The sequence below is a fragment of the Dryobates pubescens genome, chromosome 4 (genome assembly GCF_014839835.1).
Source record: "Dryobates pubescens isolate bDryPub1 chromosome 4, bDryPub1.pri, whole genome shotgun sequence".
In the NCBI taxonomy this organism is placed as follows: Eukaryota; Metazoa; Chordata; class Aves; order Piciformes; family Picidae; genus Dryobates; species Dryobates pubescens.
In genome coordinates, this window is record NC_071615.1 from 30954152 (window position 1) to 30974260 (window position 20109).

Below are 20109 nucleotides of genomic sequence, written 5' to 3' on the forward strand. Positions count from 1 at the left end.
GCCACATATGGTTTCATACACGTGAACTCCCTCAAAACCCTCAAAGAATCCCTTTATCTGCAGAACACATACCATTATGAACAACATGCCAAGACCCCGATATGGAATGCAAAGAATTAACAGCACAGACAACAATCCATGTGAACACCAAACTGCAGTTGTCTCCTATTTGATGATTAGGCCTAAGAAGATCTGCTACCTACAGGGAAGTTTCTCAGCAGTGAAGGCATTTTCTTTTCCAAGTCCAAGAGGCATCCAAAGGGAGAGACAGAAAGCTTCAGTTTTGCATTGTGAAGGTTGCTGATCTTTGGAAAGCAGCCCTGGTACAAGCAGAAACACTAACCCTCTGGATTGCAAAGGTCCTGAAACCTGCCTTGCTTGGAGAATTACTCCTGAAGGGCAGGGATCTGCAAGAGGAAAACATCTGGTATAAATCAGAAGAATGATTCCTATCAAATGTTAGGCCTCAAGTCCAACACAAGAGCAATATTCACATCTTCAGTCTTGCCATGGCAGGTGCTGCTCATTTTCCAATTGTGATGTGCCAGCTTGAAAAGAGTGGAAGTTCTTAACAGCATTCACTGTAGATAGAGAGGAGGCTACACCATTCCAGAAAGCACCTTGCTCCTTGTACCGCCTCCTTCCTCCATGGAAGTACTGTTAAAGAGTAGCAAACCAGAATAAGAAATGAGAAAACAAACCTCACTATTTCAAAGCCAAAGAATGACTCTCTGATAAATTGTGATCTCCATATTCTCAATCTGCAAAGATTTTGCTCTGTTCAGTTGGTATGTTGATATTTCAAAGAAAACACAAAACATCTGGCTTTGGTCAGTAAAGTGTCCATTTAATAAACTCCTTAGCCAAATTTCCCACCCCTTCCCCTCACCCTAAAATTTCACTTCACACGTAAGCAGCAGATGACATAATTTGATGGTGAACAACAGAAGTTTTTTAATCTGCACTCTTAATACTAAGAGTAGTATCAGGGGCTAGCATTTGACAAAATCACCTAGAACTCAAATGTGCCCATGCAAAACCAAACCAAAACAAAAAAGGCAGATTTATATACAGTCCCTAGGGTTTTTTTTTTCTCTTATAAATTTAAATATTTTACAAAAATGTATTTTCAAAATGTATAAAGTTTAGTGAATACCCCAAATGTATCTTAAAATAAAATGTTATCTGATTTCAAAGGTTATTTCACAATGAAGTCTAAATTGCACCAGGTAAAAGGCACTTGTGCTGTGTGATGTCTTGAGCGGATATATGTTAGTTGATAACACAGTAATACAGTGTCTTCTTGAATTCATGCAGTTGTCTCCAAGCATCAAGCATCATTAAAGCAGCCAAAAGAGATTGTGAGTAAACTTGATTCCACAGTTGTAAAAATGTTTCCTATCGCTAAGTCGAACATACAGCATCGTGCTCCAGCTCTGAGCTAGAATCAAATGCTACAGAGAAATTGCTGTCACTCACGGGGGAAGTCAAACTACATTTCATTCTCTCATAAGTTACAAAAAGAAGGAAGCCGTTCAATTATGAAACTAAGCCACCAATGAACAGCTCAGTGTTCCAACAGTTTGTGCCAATGAAAGTCTGTATTTAAAAACAAGCTAGGGGCTAATTATTCAAGGAGCAGTGCATCATAGTTTCCACTTCCACTTCACTGTTGAGATAAAAGCGCAGTCCTATTTGCCTTCATCTTCTCCAGCCTTTTCATTAAGTGGCTATTGGTCATCTCCATCTCTTCTATCTTATCCAGTGCTGTTCTCAACTACAAAAAACAAAGAAAAAGTTATGGTCACTTCAAGTTTACTTTGGCTTTCTGCTGCTCTTATGGTTTGACACAGGAAATTAAATCAGGAATACAAGTATTCCCCCTCTACCCTGCCCGGCTGAGACCACACCTGGAATACTGCATCCAGTTTTGGGCTCCCCAGTTCAAGAGAGACAGGGATCTGCTAGAGAGAGTCCAACAGAGAGCCATGAGGATGATAGGGGAACTTGAGCATCTCCCCTGTGAAGAGAGACCTAGCGACTTAGGGCTGTTTAGTCTTGAGAAGACTGAGAGGGGATTTCACCAATGTCTCCATCTGAGGGGTGGGTGTCAAGTGGAGGGGGCCAATCTCTTCTCAGTGGTGCACAGTAATAAGGCAAGGAACAATGGATAGAAACTTGAATGTAGAATGTTTCACATCAACATGAGGAGAAACTTCTTTACAGTGAGGGTGACAGAGCACTGGAACAGGCTGCCCAGAGAGGTTGTGGAGTCTCCCTTTCCAGAGACTTCCAAAACCTGCCTGGATGCATTCCTGTGCGGACTACCCTAAGTGATCCTGCTTTTGCAGGGGGGTTGGACTCGATCTCTGGAGATCCCTTCCAACCTCTAACATTTGTTGATTCTGTAATTATATGCTTCATAAGAATGCTGAGTTAAGATCAAACACTTCCATTATTGCAGTCAGATGAGCTGGAATTTAACTGTTAAAAGAATAATTGGGTAGCAATTGAAACATGACACATGTACTGATTCCAAAACAACTAATTGCTTGAAGCTTCTTTTACATGCTATTTAAAGGTAAAGTTCTCTCCATCATTGCTACTTGCTAATGGATTCATATTCTTGTGGGTTAGCAGGCGTCATGCTAGTCATGCAGCAGCTCTTCAGCTCACTTAAACACAGGTTCTTCACAGCTCCCTGCAAGGAGACTTCCAGCACTGGAAACTTCCTGGCACTTGACATAGGGAGCATTCAGCTTTCCAGTAGTTTAAAATAGTAAAAGTTACCACATTTGGAAGGAGATAAAACTTTAGATCCTTCTTTATGAACAGTAATCAGTAGAACTTTTACGTGCTACAGTTATCTTCTGAATGCCAGACTGATAGACTTGGAGGTCTCCTCAAAAAAACCAAACACTTAAAAGCCATAACTCAAGACTGCAAAACACTAGTTTGGGGGCAAAACACAGAGCAGTTCAAGACTCAAAGGAACTTCCACCCGAATAGAAAAACAAGTCAATTACCTCCCGTTGAAGCTTCCTCTTTTCAGCTTTGAGTTCATCTTCTATTTTTTCTGCATTTTCTGCTGCATTTTTATACCTTGTTACCTGCCCTTCAAGTCGTCCAATCTGCAAACCCAAACAAGACAAGAAAAATGATGTCTAGGTGTTCCATCCTGAGCTCACCTGCCACCAACTGTTCTTCACCTTCTGAAAAGCCACTGTAACACAGAGCATCCTGTGAATTATCCACAGAGTCTCCATTTAAATCTGTTAGCAGCAGCCATAAATGTAAAGAATGAATAAAAACAGTAAAATTGTGGACAGAAACTTGAAAATACCCTTCCACTGCCTGCTGCTCACTGGTGAGGTTCACAGGAAATAGCAGAGAAGGCAACACAGCATAGGGCACAGCTAAGAAGATACAGAAGGTTAAAGAATTAAGCAGAAAGGAGACTTGGAAAATCAAGAACTGGGAACACATGGGATTAAAAACAAAAAGCTGGAAAGTTGAAGAGCAGAGGCTATATGAAAAAGTTCAGAGCAGAAAGTAGATTGTGACAATAAGGACATGATGCAAGAGGTCTCGAGCTCAAGCACAGAGTTTGGAAGAGGGGTCTCAAGACAAATCCTGGTTGCAACCCGCAGGTGTTTAACCTCTTGCTGTGCAAGAGAGAACAACTACACATCTCCAATTCAATTTGTAATGCTTTATGTGATTTTAGTGACTTTCAATCACCAAATGCAAGTGTGAGAGAGCTAGGTAGATCTATAAAAACAAAATTCTGCATTTCAAAATTTCTACAATCTATACAACTTTCCTAATTTGGCTACATAAACTGTTTTTTTAAACTAGTAGCTTCAGTTTATCTTTATGTTCTGCTGTACATTCACATTTTTGTAAATGAACTCCACATTACTGTCTCTTATGGTGCACAGGTACTAAATTGCAGGAGACAAAAAAATACAAAGGTAGTGCTATTCAGTACAAACTAAGGAACAAACAGTAAATCCAATGATGAAATCTATTTTCACAGTTACTTTGCTGGGGAAAAAAATGTATTGTAAAAGTGTGAAGAGCAAGTGTAATAATAACAACAAATATGAAGAAAGACACTTACGTTTTGTTCCAAGGTTGTTATATCTTGTTCAGCTTTTGAAAGTTTAAATTTATATTCACTAATTTGCCTGTTGGCATCTCCTAGACAAAAGTTGACATGAATAGATTACTGAAAGCAATTCTCTAAACAGTTCCCTTTTAGAGAATTTTAGGTAAAATTCATTGAGGAGATTATTTTATTGATAAGCTAGTATATAGGATTATAAAGAGGCAAATCGTCTTTCAGAATTCTAGAGAGTATATGAAAAGGAAATAATTTTCCTGTTATTTAAAGAACACTATTACTGTCTCTGTAAGAGTGTACATTAGAACTCAGATGTGTGAGACAACTTTTAAGACACATGTATGTAACCTGGCAAACTCAACAAGAGAAATAACATAATAACCAACACACATTGCAAAATTTGTCAAATCACACCAGACATAATGCCAGCAGCATTTAGCATAGACATCTATGACACAGATGTCATATTCGAATGATAAGGACCACAAGACTTGAACCTGCCTGACAAACTCCAAGGAGCTTTACAAATCATTTTAGTCTTATATTTTAGTCCTGATGTTGCCAGTGCTCTGTTCATGTTCATTGCCACAAGCATATTCAATGACAGTGTGTCAAAAAAGTACAGCTTTCAACTGTAGAAACAACTTGCTTGAAATGGAAAGTAGCTTAGGGCTTCTGTGAAGAAACAGTGAATATTGTGTTAAACTAGTAATTTTGCTTCAGAGAATAACAGCCTTTTAGATAAAGGTTTTGTATAAAAGATTCAGAAACAACATTAAAAAAATCACGTAGTACATATTAACAAACTATCTCAGCTGAAATTCTATCATCTAAAACTGGAAATTGTTCAAGTAGTGGCACCTATTCAAGGCAAGGCAGCAAAAGTAACCTCCCAGAATGTTGTTATTTGGCACTGAAAAGAGGCAGATTAAGGTATTTCATAGTGACATATTAAGAAAAAATAAAATTAGCTGCTCAACAATATTCACAATTCACAATACTACTACTGAACAACATAGGAAAAGAGCTGGGAGTGTTTCCTCTCTCCAGTGAGAATACCTCTGAAGAGCAACCATTATACCTACTCTGCATTTCAATGAGTTGCAAGTCAGAACCATTCTCTAAGCCCAGGATATCAGGATTCATGCCGTCACTTTTAGAATATTTCTGTCGTTCTTCTTCCAACTGCATCTTCAGTTTTCTAACCTGAGAAAGAAGCGTTCTTGGGTGAAAAGGAGACCCACAGAAGTTCAGCAGTTGTGTTAACTAGGAAAGCCAAAGCAGTCCTGAGGTGCCACAGGCTGAATCAGTTTTCTAAGGGGGAGCAGCAGAGCTGTGCAGGGGAGGCATGGAATCCAATCCCTGAAGCCTGTGGCTGCCCTCCACAATCCCTGTTGCTGGGTGAGAGTGCCTTCTGCCTGTTCATGCATAGCCCAAACCCACCACTAAGGTCTGTGCTGCAGGGATTTCTGCACAAAATCATGGAATGTTAGGGGTTGGAAGGGACCTCCAGAGATCATTTGAGTCCAACCTGTCTGCCAAAGCAGGATCACCTAAGGCAGGCCTACACAGGAACACATCCAGGCTGGCTTTGAAAATCTCTGGAGGAGCAGACTCCACAAACCCTCTGGGCAGCCTGCTCCAGTGCTCCATCACCCTCATGGTAAAAAAGTTTCTCCTCATACTGAGGTAGAACTTCCTGTGTCCTAGCTTATACCCACAATGCAGGGGCACCCAGAAACTAATAGTACTAGCTGTCCTTCCAGAGGAGGGGGCGGCATTATACTCTACTTATGCATTTCTTCTACAGTACACCTTTTACACTCTTAACATGCATGAAGAAAGTAAACAATATCCTGCTAAGTCTACAAGACGACCAATCCACAGTTTTTTTTACGGGTCTTTTCTTTTACTTTGCTAGGAAGCAATGGTCTTAGGCATGTCTGTAGTGCACATTAGTCTTCAGTGATACCATTCTATACTACAGCAGCTGTTGCAGGATTTTTCCAGTAGTCAGGGAACAGATTCCTCAGCTATGTTATTTGTCCTCTATGCAGTTTATGAAGGAAGTGGGAGCTACTTTTTTGACTCTTATCAAAATACTGGCCTATGGAGTTATACCTGCAAAACTCCCATTCATGATATAAATCAAGTATTTTAACAGTGATCTTATAATGATATGATGCTAAATATGCTTATACATTTTTATATTCTTACTTTTAATAGTCTTGATTCAATATTAGTATTTACTGGCATTCTAAATGAAGTATCTAAACCAAAATTAAGGTACATTTCTAACAAAACCAAATACTGACACCACCACTTTAAATTTGCAACGTGTACAGCTAGAAGCAGAAAAAAATGTGGTATTCTTTAACTGTTCAACAGCTGTGTGTTTTCTTGAGGTCTCTTTTCTCAGTGCTGAACTGTATTAAGATACAACTACTTTGACAGTATTAATTTTCTATTTGAATAACTGAAAGGATCAAAGAAATAGCAACACTTAGCAATTTGGAAGAAGGTGCCACCTGAGCTGATGAGAATGTAATTTTACTGACTTCAGTATATCTGCATAATACAACATAAAAGAACAAGCAACTTTAAGAACCTGCACTAAAAGCAGAGTCAGCAGCCAGTTAGATTTCAGCTGAACCAGTCAGTGAAATGAGGGTCCTTTACCAACCAAGTTCAAAGTCACATAGACAAGGACACTAGCGAGAGATGATAATTCCTGGTAGTCAGCTAGGTAAGAAATTAAGTATTTTATTCTGCATTAGTGCTTATTATTTGTTTCTTTTTAAAATAATTAATAGCCTCCAAAAGGACACACAAAGGTCTGTTTCTGAAAGGAATAGCTTACTTTACCTGGGTCACTAATTCCTCTTTCTCTCCAGCCAGTTTCCGTAGCCGGACATCTAAACCCAAAGAAACCAATTAAAAAACAGAGACATTTGTAACTAAGAACATGTATTTTTTGCAGCTTTTTGTTCATTCCCAAGTAAAACACTTTTCAAACTTAAAGCTAATACAACTGGGAGCATGAAACTTTGATAGCTCACTAGTAACATCCTTCAGCTGACACCATAAAAATATTTCATTCATGCTGTTTATAAGAAATTTTAAACCAAGATACATTAGTTTAATAATTCTTCAGAAATAAATTAATAACAAGATTTGTTTTAAGTGAGACACAGTATTGTCCCAGTATCTAGAACATTCAATTTCAACAAAATTTTTCCCTGTCTTGTTCTTATGGATTGCTATCTCTTTAAGGAAGGCACCAAGCTTAGAAAGTTTAAGTTTAGAAAGCTTGTAGAAAGTGTTCTCAAACCACAAAAAAAAGTACTTGGAAAAGGACCCACATGAATGTTGCAATGAGAAGATCAGTAATGGCTACAAAACAGCCTGTCAAGCAACACTACTAAAATTAGAGCAGCTCCCTTGGAAATTGTAACTTTGACAGTAACCAAGCATAAAGACATCTGTAATTCACTGAGATGGGGCAGAAATATGTATCAAGTCTAATATCTGTCAAAACAAAACTATGCAGCTATTATACATTATGCACAAATAATGCAAGTCTGTAGAGATGTCCCTTTGCATCTCAACATTTTTATAGTGTACTGACTATCCATACATTAACGTGTCCAACCTATGGATAGGAGCAAGTTAAAATAAAGCCCCAAAACCCTGTATCTTTTTGTTGTCTATGCAAATTTTTAAAGTATTTTTACAACTACTTTTTTGTCTAATGAACACCATGAAAGACTGCACTTACATTACCTTAATAAAAGTGGAACTATTTCAAGAAAAGGGAAAGAATATACAATGCTTTCCTTTCTACAATGAAAGTTCTTCCACTAATTATACATACTTCTAAATAAAAGTACCATGGAAAACATACTAACCCAACAGACTATACTTTTCCTGACAGTAGTGAACCAGAAAGTAGACCAAGAGATCTAATTAGTTATAAACATCCAAGCACGTGACATTATTTTATTTTTTACTCAAAAGATATATCTGTCGTTTAGTCACTGTAAAAAAACAAAATAAAACAACAAACAAACTATATCCCAACAATCACAGAACCTTTCATGTGGGAAAAGACACATGGGATCATCAAGTCCAACTGATAACCCTACTCTGCAAAATTCACCCCTAAACCATACCCCCAAGCAACACATCTACATGACCTTGAAACACATCCAGGGGTGGTGACCCAACCACCTGGGCAGCACATTCCAATGCTTGACCACTCTGTGAAACAATTTTTTCTAATGTCCAGTCTAAACCTACCCTGTTGAGGCCACTTCCTCTTGTATTGCTCGTTACCTGTAAGAAGAGACCAGCACCAACCTCTCCACAACATCCTTTCAAGGCATTTGTAGAGAGCAATGAGGTCTTCCCTCAGCCTCCTCTTTTTCAAACTAAACAGTCCCAGCTCCTTCAGTTGCTCTTTGTAAGATTTATTCTCCAGGTCCTTTAACAGCTTTACTGCCCTCCTCTGCACTTGATCCATCATCTCTTGACATCTCTCTTATGTTGAGGTGCCCAAAACTGAACACAATACTCAAGGTGTGGCCTCACCAGAGCTGAGTACAAGGAGACAATTACCTTCCTACCTCCCAATCTTTAAAGCTTTGTAAGCATACATTCCAGAAGCATCATGGGTACCTTTATGTGGCTGAGTCACAACCTGCTGTGAAAAGGAGTGAAACAAAGACTTCCAACACTCTGTAAAGTACATGAGAATATATTTACCTAGGGGTCCCTCTCCTGCAGATTCCAAGACTTGAGCAGCTTCCTGTGATACAACTGTTATTGCACCAACCACTGATTCATGGTTTACATCACCGTTTGGTGTGCCATCTGGAATTATAATTAATCCATGTTTCTACAAATAGAAAAGGGAAAAAAAATTACTCATACAAGAGCAGTGCTGAAGTATAATTGAATAGAAAAGTTTTATTAACAAGCTTTTCAAGCTGATGGAAACAGCTACAATAAAATGCATCATTTGTCCTGATCAGGTGTTGTGACTGCACAAGAACAGCAACCATCCTTCCTCTTTTTCATTGACCTTGGTTTCATGCCCCATTCCTGGATTTCTGTTACTTGTGAGTAACTACTACCAACATACCTCTCCTCTCTTCATTGTTTCCTTCAGGTCAGCCAACTCCTCTCTGAGCTCATCTCGCTCATTCTTAATGCAGTCAAAGTAATCTTTCTGTCTTTCTAGGGCCTGGGTTCAGGCAGATAGCAAGAAAAAGAATGGCACAGAGAAAAAGCATATGACAGACAGCAGAGATTTTCTACAAGTAAACACAAAGAGCTCAATAAAAGAAACTGAAAGGGGTATTTAATATACATAAACATACATCTCTGAAAACTACCTTTTACAATTCACACATCTAGCCTCGTTGCTCTGTATTTGTCATGATGTAATTTTTTTTCCCCTGGGCAAGTCTTAGTAGATTCTATAATACATTTTTATTTAGTAGATTCTACTTTGGGTAAATTTTGATAAACTAAATTGAATACCAAAAGAGCAAGTGATTCTTTTAATGCAGGGAGTCTTCAGAGAGAAATAGTTTTCTGGAACTCAACTGGCAAAGACCCTTATACATTACATCCATTAATCTACCTTTTATATGGGTATAGAAACAGAAATCTTACCTCATAAAGACCTTGGATGTATAAGACTGTCATGCACTTACAAGCACTAGATTTTTTACTACTTGCGTCAGTATTACAACCACTCTTCACTAAAACTAAAGCAATCGGTTTTAGAGGGGAAAAAAGCAGCAAACACTAGCAGCACTATTTTAGTACATGAAAGAACTACAGCTAAAAGTGATGAGGATATAGGTGGGTTTGCCTACCCATGCTGGAGCTGTTACCTGGCAGTTAATCAGCTGCCTTCACCTGACTGTGCAGTATCCCATTGAAACTCAGTACTGCATGCACAAATAAACCTAGCCATATAGCAACAGCAAAAAGTGCACACATGTTTTGCCATGAAAATGATCCAGTGAAACATTCTGTCATGCATGAAAGGTTAGGAACTGACTGATACCAAGAAAGAAATGAAGGTGTGTACTTCTGTATTGCAATTGCCCAGATAACAATTACAGCATGCTGAATTTTAATAATTAGCTAGAATCTGTGTACTAGAGCAATGTTTTAACACATTACTCTTTTTTTTTCTGTTGAAATTAAAAGTGCTTTGCACTTGATTTATTGGTAAGTAAAAGTAACATTTAAAACACAGGGAAATCAACATCTGTGAAAGCATTACCTGTCACACTGTAGTTTAAGAATTCATAAGATGTCCTTTCATTTCTTAATACAGTACACCTATAAATACATATATCATCTTGCATTCTACTTAAAGAAACACACTTTTGCCATTTTGGAAAAACAGTGGCAGAGACAGAGATGGAAGTTATCTAACTCAAGAGAACAGACACAGAAGTGCAGAATCACACCACACACAGATCCTGTGCGCTTGGCAGTGTCTTGTGATGCTACTGCCCTTCCAAAAACATTCTATATATCCTCATTCCCTATGCACAAGTGCTGGGGGGGTGGGGGGTGGGTGGTGGAATCCAATGAAGAAGAAAGTGAAACTGCTATAACAATGTCTTTCTGTCTATGGAGAGATTAGTAATCATTACCCAATCTTGAGAAACATTAGTAAAACTCACTAGTGTTTGTAGGCTCAGAGATTATGATACAGGACATGGAGTTTGCCCTAAACCTACTTCTGCAATTATTCTGTTAGGGAAAGGGGTGGAAATCAGGACAATTCAGTTCTGTAAGCATGTTTTAGCATATCAGTATGATTAAAATCTACCGCTTGCTGAAAGCACATTTGTCTGGGGTCCTATTTTCCAAATACTCAAAAAAACTTCATGAGATCTGTACTAAACTCACAACACACCACTCTGATTTCAAATTGGCAATGCATGTACAGTTTGGAGCCACTACACAGCAACATAGCTGTGTTTTTCAGGAATAAAACCAGTTCTGTGTCCTCAAATTGATCTAATTTAAGACTCTGTAGAAACAGGACAAGATGGGAAGGCAGGTATAAAACAAACTCACACTATTTGTGTCCTGCTTGCCTCCCTATCCACCTCTGTAGCATCAGTCTTGCATACATTATAAAATTCGGTTGCAATTCTACCTATAAACTACTCCTTTGTGAAGCTCCTGAGATGCTACACCATATGGGGAAGAAAGACTCAAACTGTGAGCTACAAAAAATATGTAAATATTTTTTTGGAAAATAAGTGAGTAAAGACAGCAGCAATCTCACATTTTAATAACTAAGCTATTTCAGTTCTGAGATAGTGGAAAAATAAAAACTAAGGAAAGATCCCATTATGGTGTTTCCATGAACATCAAAACTGGCAGGAAAGCTTCAAACAAAGGAGAAAAAAAAATAATTTAAAAAATAGTCTGTCTAGTAACTATTTTATTTTGAGCATTAGATAAATGATATGCTCTATATTAACTCAGGCACCATATCTGAAAGAGAAAAAAGTAGCTGCAGAAAAAAAAATTGTACACATTGAGACAGTCCAGTACACAAAGGTGAAGAGTAAGTATGGAAGGTATACAATTAAAAACAGAACAAAAAACACTTTCAGGTGAACGTTCAGGAAAAATAAAAAATCAATGTTGATATATTATTTTGTGATAGAAGACAAAATTGCAATGTGGATTGCAGGACCCAAACATGAAATACATATGGATTGAAAAAAGACATCATAGTAGGGCTTTTTTAACTGAATACCAATGGTATAAAGATGTGACTTGAAAAGTGTCTTGAACTCCATCAAACTGCCAAACAAATCTGCATGCATCAAAATCTGGTGTGAAAATCAGTTAGAAAGAAATGACCTTAGAGTTACTAGCAGGTGGACAACTCCTTTCTAGAGGTTTTCCAGTTAACTCCCTCTCACCACTGGGCAATCTACTTGCAGCCCAGAACAGCCACCAATTCACAGCTGTGTAGCTACAACCAAGGATCAGGCTGATTCAGACGGCTTTACCACTTCTGTACTGCCCAGAAGCAAAGCTGTCAGGCCCTGCATGACCTATTTTAGCTGTATAGTGAATATCAGCACAGTTCTTCCTGTATCATCTTCCTTTTCCTGTACAGGAGCCATACAGAGACTCCTCAATAGGTTCTACATGACCACTGTTTAAAGACCAGCTCTCCATTCAAATAGTTGGTAAACTTGGTTATTTTGTGGAGTGTCACAAAGCCAGCTTTCTTTCAAGCTACCACCCTAGAAGGACCAGAATACAGAAATATACAAATTGGTTGTAGAAGTTTACTCAAGATGGTACATTTTAGCACTAGGTATGCTAAATGGAAGCACAATCTACAAATACTCTTTGAGGCTTCTCTACATTTCCACCCTTAGCTCCTGCAGCTCTCTAGGTTTTCCATTTTCTATTTTGCCTCTTCTCTAGTATAGGTAATGTGAAGGCAACCATTTTAAAGTTCACTAATTCTTATGCAAATTAAGATGATGACAGAAGCAGGAGTAAAATGACAAGCAAGATCTGAATGTTCAACGTTTGAAAACTGTATTTGCCTCTAAGGAGACTAAAATCTGTATGAAATTCTATTGTTGCTATGCCAGTATGGATCAATATATGGATCCAGGGACATTTTTAGCTTTGGTAAGAATAAGGAGATGAATAAGCCCTGAATGCAGGTAAAAAATATTTTGTAAAAATTATGTGTATATTATTATATTATTGATTTATGTAGTATTATTCAATATTATGCAAGTAAAGATGAAGTGGAGCTCATCTTGTAGTTCAGGATGCCCCTGCTGACTGCAGGGGATTTTGGACTAGATGACCTTTGTAGGTCCCTTCCAATGCAGACTGTGATTCTGAAGACAGCAAAACACTTTAAATATTTAAATTGTGAGTGGCCTTCATTTCTTTGGAGTATACAGCATTCCTTGGGGCACGGAGGGGGCATCCATCTACTTCTAAAATGAACAAATACCTTTCCCCCCTTATTTGATTCATACCCCTATTTTTTTATCTTTCCAATTAATTGTCTCCTGGAGATCAAACACCTCTTTGGTTATGGAATCTAAATTCTGCTGCATGCGTTGATTCTCCTGCAGTGAATAGGATGAAGGAAGAATAAAAGAGGAAAGAGAAGTAAGCAAATGGAGGAAAAAAAAACCTCAAGTAGATAAAGGAAATTAAGTAACAAAAGCCAACCAAAGAGTTTGAGCATGAAGTTCAAGAAAAAGGGTGCAACATAGCATAACATATTCCTTATGAATTCATGCAAGAGAATGGTAATTAATTTTTTTTTCAACTGATGTTGATGGAGAACTTTAGTACAACTGGAACTACTTTACTACCAGTTTCCACTGTAGACTGGGGATAGCCTCCTTACTTCAGGAAAATAATTACCCTGTTGTAATTTCCAGATACCTTCAAGTTCCAACACTAATGTTAGTGAGTGGTTTTACAAAATAGAAAATATTAAGTATAAAAGAGGAAGTTTAAAGCAAGCACCCAGGAAGTGAACACCTGCTGACTGCTTTCTGACACTGTACTAATACATATCGAGTGTCGTCCCATTGTTTTATTTAACTGATGCTGTATTTTGCTGCTTGCCCTGCAATGAAAAGGGAAATTCTTTGCTATGTTCATTTAATCATATATGAAGATGTCGCACAGTTTTTAGGGCTGGAAACAATTTTTTGCTCTCCTAATGACCGAACATGATATTATACCTGGGAAAGAATGGAAATGTCTTTCTGCAACACACTAAATGGCTTCAGCTAGATTTTTTCTGTTAGTCTTAAGAGACGGGGAAGTAACTCATAAATAGTAAATACAGGCTAAATCTTTGAGAGGACTGCATTCATTTGGTGAATATTCAACACCTATTCTGCATTCTACCACAGCAAACATTCAAGACAAATCTATTACATATTTTTTGATTCAGATGCTTCCATAAAAAACCAAAAACAAACCAGTAACCAAAGATGAAAGTAGAAAGTGGGTTTTTTTTAAACTTGCAGTGAAGGCAAAGAAAATCTAGCATGACAGAGTGATAACCAGGATTCGCTGAGTTTTGTTGCTTGTCAGTATTCATCTGCCACAAAATGCAGCTATTTAGGCTGATCTTAATCTGACTTACTAGCAGAAGAAAAGGACTAACTCCAGTTTGTGAAGCATGTTATTTTTTCAGTAACCAGAACAGATCTGGGCCACTTCTGAAGTATTTTGGTGTTATTGTACTACTACCTGAAGAGCACAAGAACTCAGTGGGGAAAGAAATTGATCAATGAAATCCAATATTATATAGCTTTTGAAAATCAGGTAGTGGTACCTTTGGCCCATACGTTTAAAGATCAGTTTTTACTGAGCCCAAAAGGTGATGGGAAATTGACATATTACTTGAACTACAACTTCCAGTGCTAGAACTAAAACTCAATGTCAAATGACCATCTGTATACCGTTGACAAGACAGGTCTTTGTGGACCATTTTAAAATGAAGACTGCTAACAGCTGTGCAATTTTTGGGCTGATTCATGTGTTTCCAGAATAAAATATCATGAGGGGAAAAGAACAAAGGGAGAGCAGAAAAGAGCACACCACAAACCCAGCAACATAGTTATGCCATTAACGTGACGACCAGTGTTGCTCTATTTATGCTTGACTGGTATGCAAACAAGCATTCACTAGTGCAGATTTGAGTCGCTGATGTTCACAAAGACCTGAAATAACTAAAATGTAAACTTTTGATATTATCCATGCATCAAAACTTTTGGCTATGCAAGAGTTTCTGGGCAAACATCATTAGTTCTGCACTCACAGAAAGAAAAGATACAAGTGACATTCATGAAAGAACCATGATTCTCATGGGAATTCAGGACTTAACAAGATGCAACACATTTAAAAACCTTGCAGAGACATTTTCAACTTCCTACGTTTAGAGAGCTGTTAACTTCAATTCTTCCCACTAAAACAAGATAAACTCCCTCGTGAAAATACAAGCCAACATTTAAGCTCCCTTTGTGTATGATGTTGACTCCCATTCAACTCTTACACCCTATTTATTTGCACAAATTCTGTCATACACTACCTCTTATGAACATACCTCTATCAATTCATCTCTCTGTCGAAGGCCCTCTTTAAGTTCAGCCAACTTATGCTGCAGAACACTGCACGTGTGTTTTTGTCTTTCCAACTCCTATATAAAAATAAATCACTGATTTATTTTGGGTTTGACACGACTTTGCAATATAAAGTTTTTAAAAGTTAGTAATATCACTTAATAAAACATTATTTAAGAAATTACTGCAATAGTAGGAAAAACTACCTACCAAGTAGCTCAAAATCACAGAATCAGTGTTTTAGGTTAAGTTCTCCAAATATGTAAACACAAAGATTTTATTTAACAAAACGTAGAGGAGAGGGGAAAGATGTCATAAAGGCCTAATATTAAAAAAAATTATAAATCTTAACTATTGAATTTATATAAGTATTGCTGGAATAAGCAGACACATAGATCTTCCCTTCCCAAGAAAGTGGGCCTCAACATGTCCCATTTGATTTAAGTGCATGGCTTACAGGAATCTCCTCCCCCCACTTTTTTTTTCCCCCCCAGTTTGTTTTTTTGTTTTTTAAGAAACCAAACATAACACTCAAAATAACTTTGGCCACTGAGACAAGATTTTTCTACTAATTCAAAATCTTTCAACCGTTCTTACTAAAGAGGCTTATCTTTGTAACCGGAAAAAAAGGCTGCAAAAATCAGTACCTTTGTCTTTTCTTCATTCTCCCTATAGAACTCTGCTATCTGTTCTTCCTTCTCCTCAATGACATCCTTTAGGGTATCCACTTGGTAAATCAGGTTGTTTTTCTCATTGTCTAGTTGAGCATTGGAAACCATAGCTTTCTTGTACTTCTCCTCAACTTCAGCTAGTGAATCCTACAGACAGCAGAAAGGCTTACATCAGTCTGGTGTTAAACAGTAAAATTATGCAACATATTTTGTTTCTTAATTATACTTATGTCTTCCCTTTAGAGATACCAAGTCACAGTTCAATTTCCCTTATTTGGGTTAGATCACACATGGTAATAGAAAGTTATTATTACAAAGGTATGAAAATTACAAGATAATATTCCACTTGCATTTTGTGCTCTGCCACCTTCACAACCTAACTCACAGGGATGAAGCTGTAGTATCACAGCTTTACTGTATTTTCACTGCATGCACGAGAAACATTTCAGAATGAGGTAACAAATCTGACAGATAATTAAATGACTAAAGATCACAGAAATATCTCTGAGAAGCTTGAACTTAAAGCTTGTTATTTAACTAGTGCTCTGTAAGCTCAGATGTGCTCTATTAGCTCAGATGCAAAGTTTTAAGGTAGCCACATGGTTTCTGAACTAACGATTCTCTGTTGAAGCAGACACTTTGTCTTTATTTCTAAGATTTAAATAGAAAAAGTATGAAAACACTCACATGCTTGGGTTTTCTACCTGCAGGTGCACATATGCCTTGCTATATGTATCCTCTTACACAATTCTCACTATTCAAATGCCAGAACAAGTCCAGGCACTTTGAAACATGCAATGTTTCCAATGTGTATCCTTTAAAAACACAAAAGCTGGGTTTCACGTAGTCTTAATTTAAGAATTGAACAGGAACTGTGAGGTTATTCCCTTTCCAAGGCATATCTGTGCCCTACTACAGGTCCCCCAGTTCTCCGAAGGCATAACCTCCATTTTTAATTGTTTGCAGGGAGGGCACCAGGCTTGGCTTTTCCAGAAAATGCTGGAGACCTATCTGCTGTATAGCAAAATTAAGACAGCCATTTCTGAGTTATATTCATGCCTTTTTTGAACATACTAACTCACAGTTAAATGTTCTATTGGAGAAAAAGCAAAAATGTGTAATACTTCATTTTTCAACTCAAGTATTACACATTTTCCCTGTGGTTCAAGCAATTCATGTAATTTTAGTAACCTCCCAGTTTCCTGATAAGCAGCATGGATTTGGAAGAATTTCTAGAACACTCAAATGAGGCAATGGGATGCCTGAAGATGAAGCAGTGGGAACAGGCTGGAACAAAAATGGATAAGGTGGCTCTGCACATAATCTAAAGAAATACTACCCTCATTCTATTAGTAAAGCCAAAGGGCTTTGCAAATCATCCTGCTTGGCTAGAACAAAATGATTAAACCCAAGCATGTACTCTGTTAATTGCCTAAGAATTAAAAAAGAATATGAGTGAAGAAAGATGAAGGATTCCTTTCTAGTTGATGCAAAGGAATATAGAAAGAATCAACAGAACAGAATCAAACAGACATGAAAAGATTTGAAGATGTACCTAAATCAGAACTACACATTACAGTTTATTCTGCTGACACCCAGCAGATCTGTAGCCAGATTATTGACAATAATATAAAATGAAATTCAAAGTGGTAAGCCTCTCACTGATGAAGACCTTACTCTTTGTTAACTGTAATGGATTACAATAAATAATAGTGCATTAGTAATGATTCAGAACAGCAGTCATGAGTTACTGGCAAACATGCAAAAATGTGAGTTAGATCCATTCTGGAAATATAAAGCAATTTCATGCTTTATTCATATTTACCACAGTCATAGTTATGCTTAATAATCTTGTAATCTACTCTTCTTTGAAGTCTTTTCATACTCATATAATAAATATGATTAAAACAAGACATTTCACCTGAGCACACAGCAATCAAATAGGAAATAACTTATCCTCTAAAGAGGAAATATTTTTTTCTGAAAAGGTCAAATTATGTATTTTCTCTTTACTATACCATCTTATATGTTGTTTAGTCAAGGAAATTCTAGGAAGCTGTTAAATGCATCACTATTACATGCTCAAGCAGCATTCATTAAAATCAGTCTTTATATAGATATAAAACAAATAATGGAAAGCCCTCTGTACTTCTACATGGAACCAGTTAGGTAATGGGAAAGAAAACAGAATAAATATCCGCCAAATGATTTGTAAGCCACATCATTTGCTCTATTCAGCTTCCCTTCAACACAGGACAGGGGAAAGTAATCATAATTTAACTGCAAGCCAGTAATTGTGGGGAAAACTACAGAAGAAAAGCACACTAAACCAAGTCAAAATACAGACAAGCCTCAACTAACCAAATGTTGAAAATAACAATCTGTAGTTTAGACAAAGAAAATGGAAATGTAAGCCAGAAACAACCCAGAAAACCAACTTTCTTAATTGCAAAGGATGAAAATAAATAAATCTGCAAGCAATACACATGCCAGGATTCATTGCAGCACATCTTTCAAAATTGTTACTTTGGTTTTGCTAAATAAGGTGCAGTATTTGCTGAAACCTGGTTTCTTAAGTTCTTGACCATAACTATATCATCCTACTTCTTTCTTCATCATTAAACACAATTATTTTGAACATCATTTATTTGCTAACAGACCTCTAAAAACATATAAACTGAATCTCATCTTACCAAAAAACACCTGCTAAAAATATAAAAGTATACTACTATTTTAATATAAACCAAATAATGAACATCTGCTATCTCATTATACATTTAAATCACATCTTAATTATTTACTCTCATGACAAAAGTAAGCTGATGCTTTTATGCATTAAAAGTTAGACACATGCTTTAAAGACATTTAAAACCTTGTTAGTAAAGCCTTATGTAGTTAGTGGAAACAACGATATCTCCGTTACCCAAAAACACCCATACAGAATGCATGCATGGGAGGAGCCCTGATACCTTTAGTTCTTTAAGTCCCTGCATGTATCTCCCCTCTACATCATGTATCTGGTCCTTAAGATCATAGATATCCTGCAGGACATAGGAATGAACCATTGCATAAGAAGTATGGGGCAATAACGTATAGCTGAAAAAGCATTCAAAGATTTATATACATTTCAGTCAAATGCCAAAGCCTGCAATAATTCACATAAATTAGAATTAATTCATGACAATTTGATGGAAATTAAGAGTGTTCATATCCCTTAATCCAAGGCACAGAATTACTTAAAATTTGATATAGTTTAATATAAGCTGAACTTATAAATGTTTATGAACTCAAAGGATCCTACAGGAAGGCTGGAAAGGGACATTCCATAAGGGTGTCTAGCACTAGGGGTGCTAGACAAGGGGTACTGGTTTAAAGCTGAGGGAGAGTAGGTTTAGACTGGATCATAGGAAGAGCATCCGAGTCTAGTGAGGCATCCCTGCCCATGGCAGGGAGGTTGGAGTAGATGATCTCTAAGGTCCTTTCCAACCTAAGTCATTCTAGGATTTTATACAATACATAAGTCTTTCATGATTTAAAATTACATCCTCATAACTTTCCTTATTAAGAACCCAAAAGTCCTACAGTAAAGAACGGTTCCTCCTAACCACAAACACAATTTTAAACTAGCTCCAAAATCTCTGAAAATGCAGTTTACCCGTAATTCACTGAGGGAGGCATCAGGATCCACCAAACTGCCAGTGTCTCCACTTCCTCTCCTAGATGAGTTGCCACTCAGAGGAGTTGCGCTTACTGAATTGCGAGATGATGGCTTAAAAAGGGAAAAACATTCTATCAGAAACACGCTGTCAGTTCTGGTACACTGGACACTACTCTTTATAACTTCCTGCACAGCTATAGAACACTTCTCTCTCTCATTATGATTTCTTTATATTAGCTTATAGACATTTTCCATTGATTGTTTTCCAGCACTTGCATTTCTTCTTCTATAAGGTCCCACGGGACCTTAGAACTACTTTCCAATACCTGAAAGCAGCCTACGGGAAGGATGGAGAGGGACTTTTCATAAGGCACATAGAAAGAGGACAAGGGGGAAGGGTTTGAAGCTGAGGAAGAGTAGGTTTAGACTGGATCTTAGGAAGAAATTCTTCAGTATAAAGGTGGTGGGACTCTGGAA

At 37.4% G+C, this 20109-nt stretch overlaps 1 protein-coding gene across 12 annotated transcripts in view; it reads right to left on the bottom strand.

Annotated features, from left to right (window-relative positions):
* Positions 1-857: 857 nt before the first annotated feature.
* Positions 858-20109, bottom strand: part of LRRFIP2 (LRR binding FLII interacting protein 2) — a 55829-nt gene continuing 36577 nt past the window's right edge. Inside the window, exons 16-27 of one of the 12 annotated variants that reach the window (XM_054161020.1) lie at positions 19630-19743; positions 18944-19015; positions 15951-16121; positions 15288-15380; positions 13192-13284; positions 9270-9371; positions 8891-9023; positions 6992-7041; positions 5212-5332; positions 4124-4203; positions 3027-3131; positions 858-1777 (exon numbers count right to left, since the gene is read on the bottom strand). In XM_054161020.1, the coding sequence (XP_054016995.1) occupies positions 1667-1777; positions 3027-3131; positions 4124-4203; positions 5212-5332; positions 6992-7041; positions 8891-9023; positions 9270-9371; positions 13192-13284; positions 15288-15380; positions 15951-16121; positions 18944-19015; positions 19630-19743 (1245 nt within the window). In that variant the 3' untranslated portion in view covers positions 858-1666. The remainder of the gene's footprint in view (positions 1778-3026; positions 3132-4123; positions 4204-5211; positions 5333-6991; positions 7042-8890; positions 9024-9269; positions 9372-13191; positions 13285-15287; positions 15381-15950; positions 16122-18943; positions 19016-19629; positions 19744-20109) is intronic. The other 11 variants (XM_054161010.1, XM_054161016.1, XM_054161011.1 and 8 more) reach the window with 11 other exon arrangements.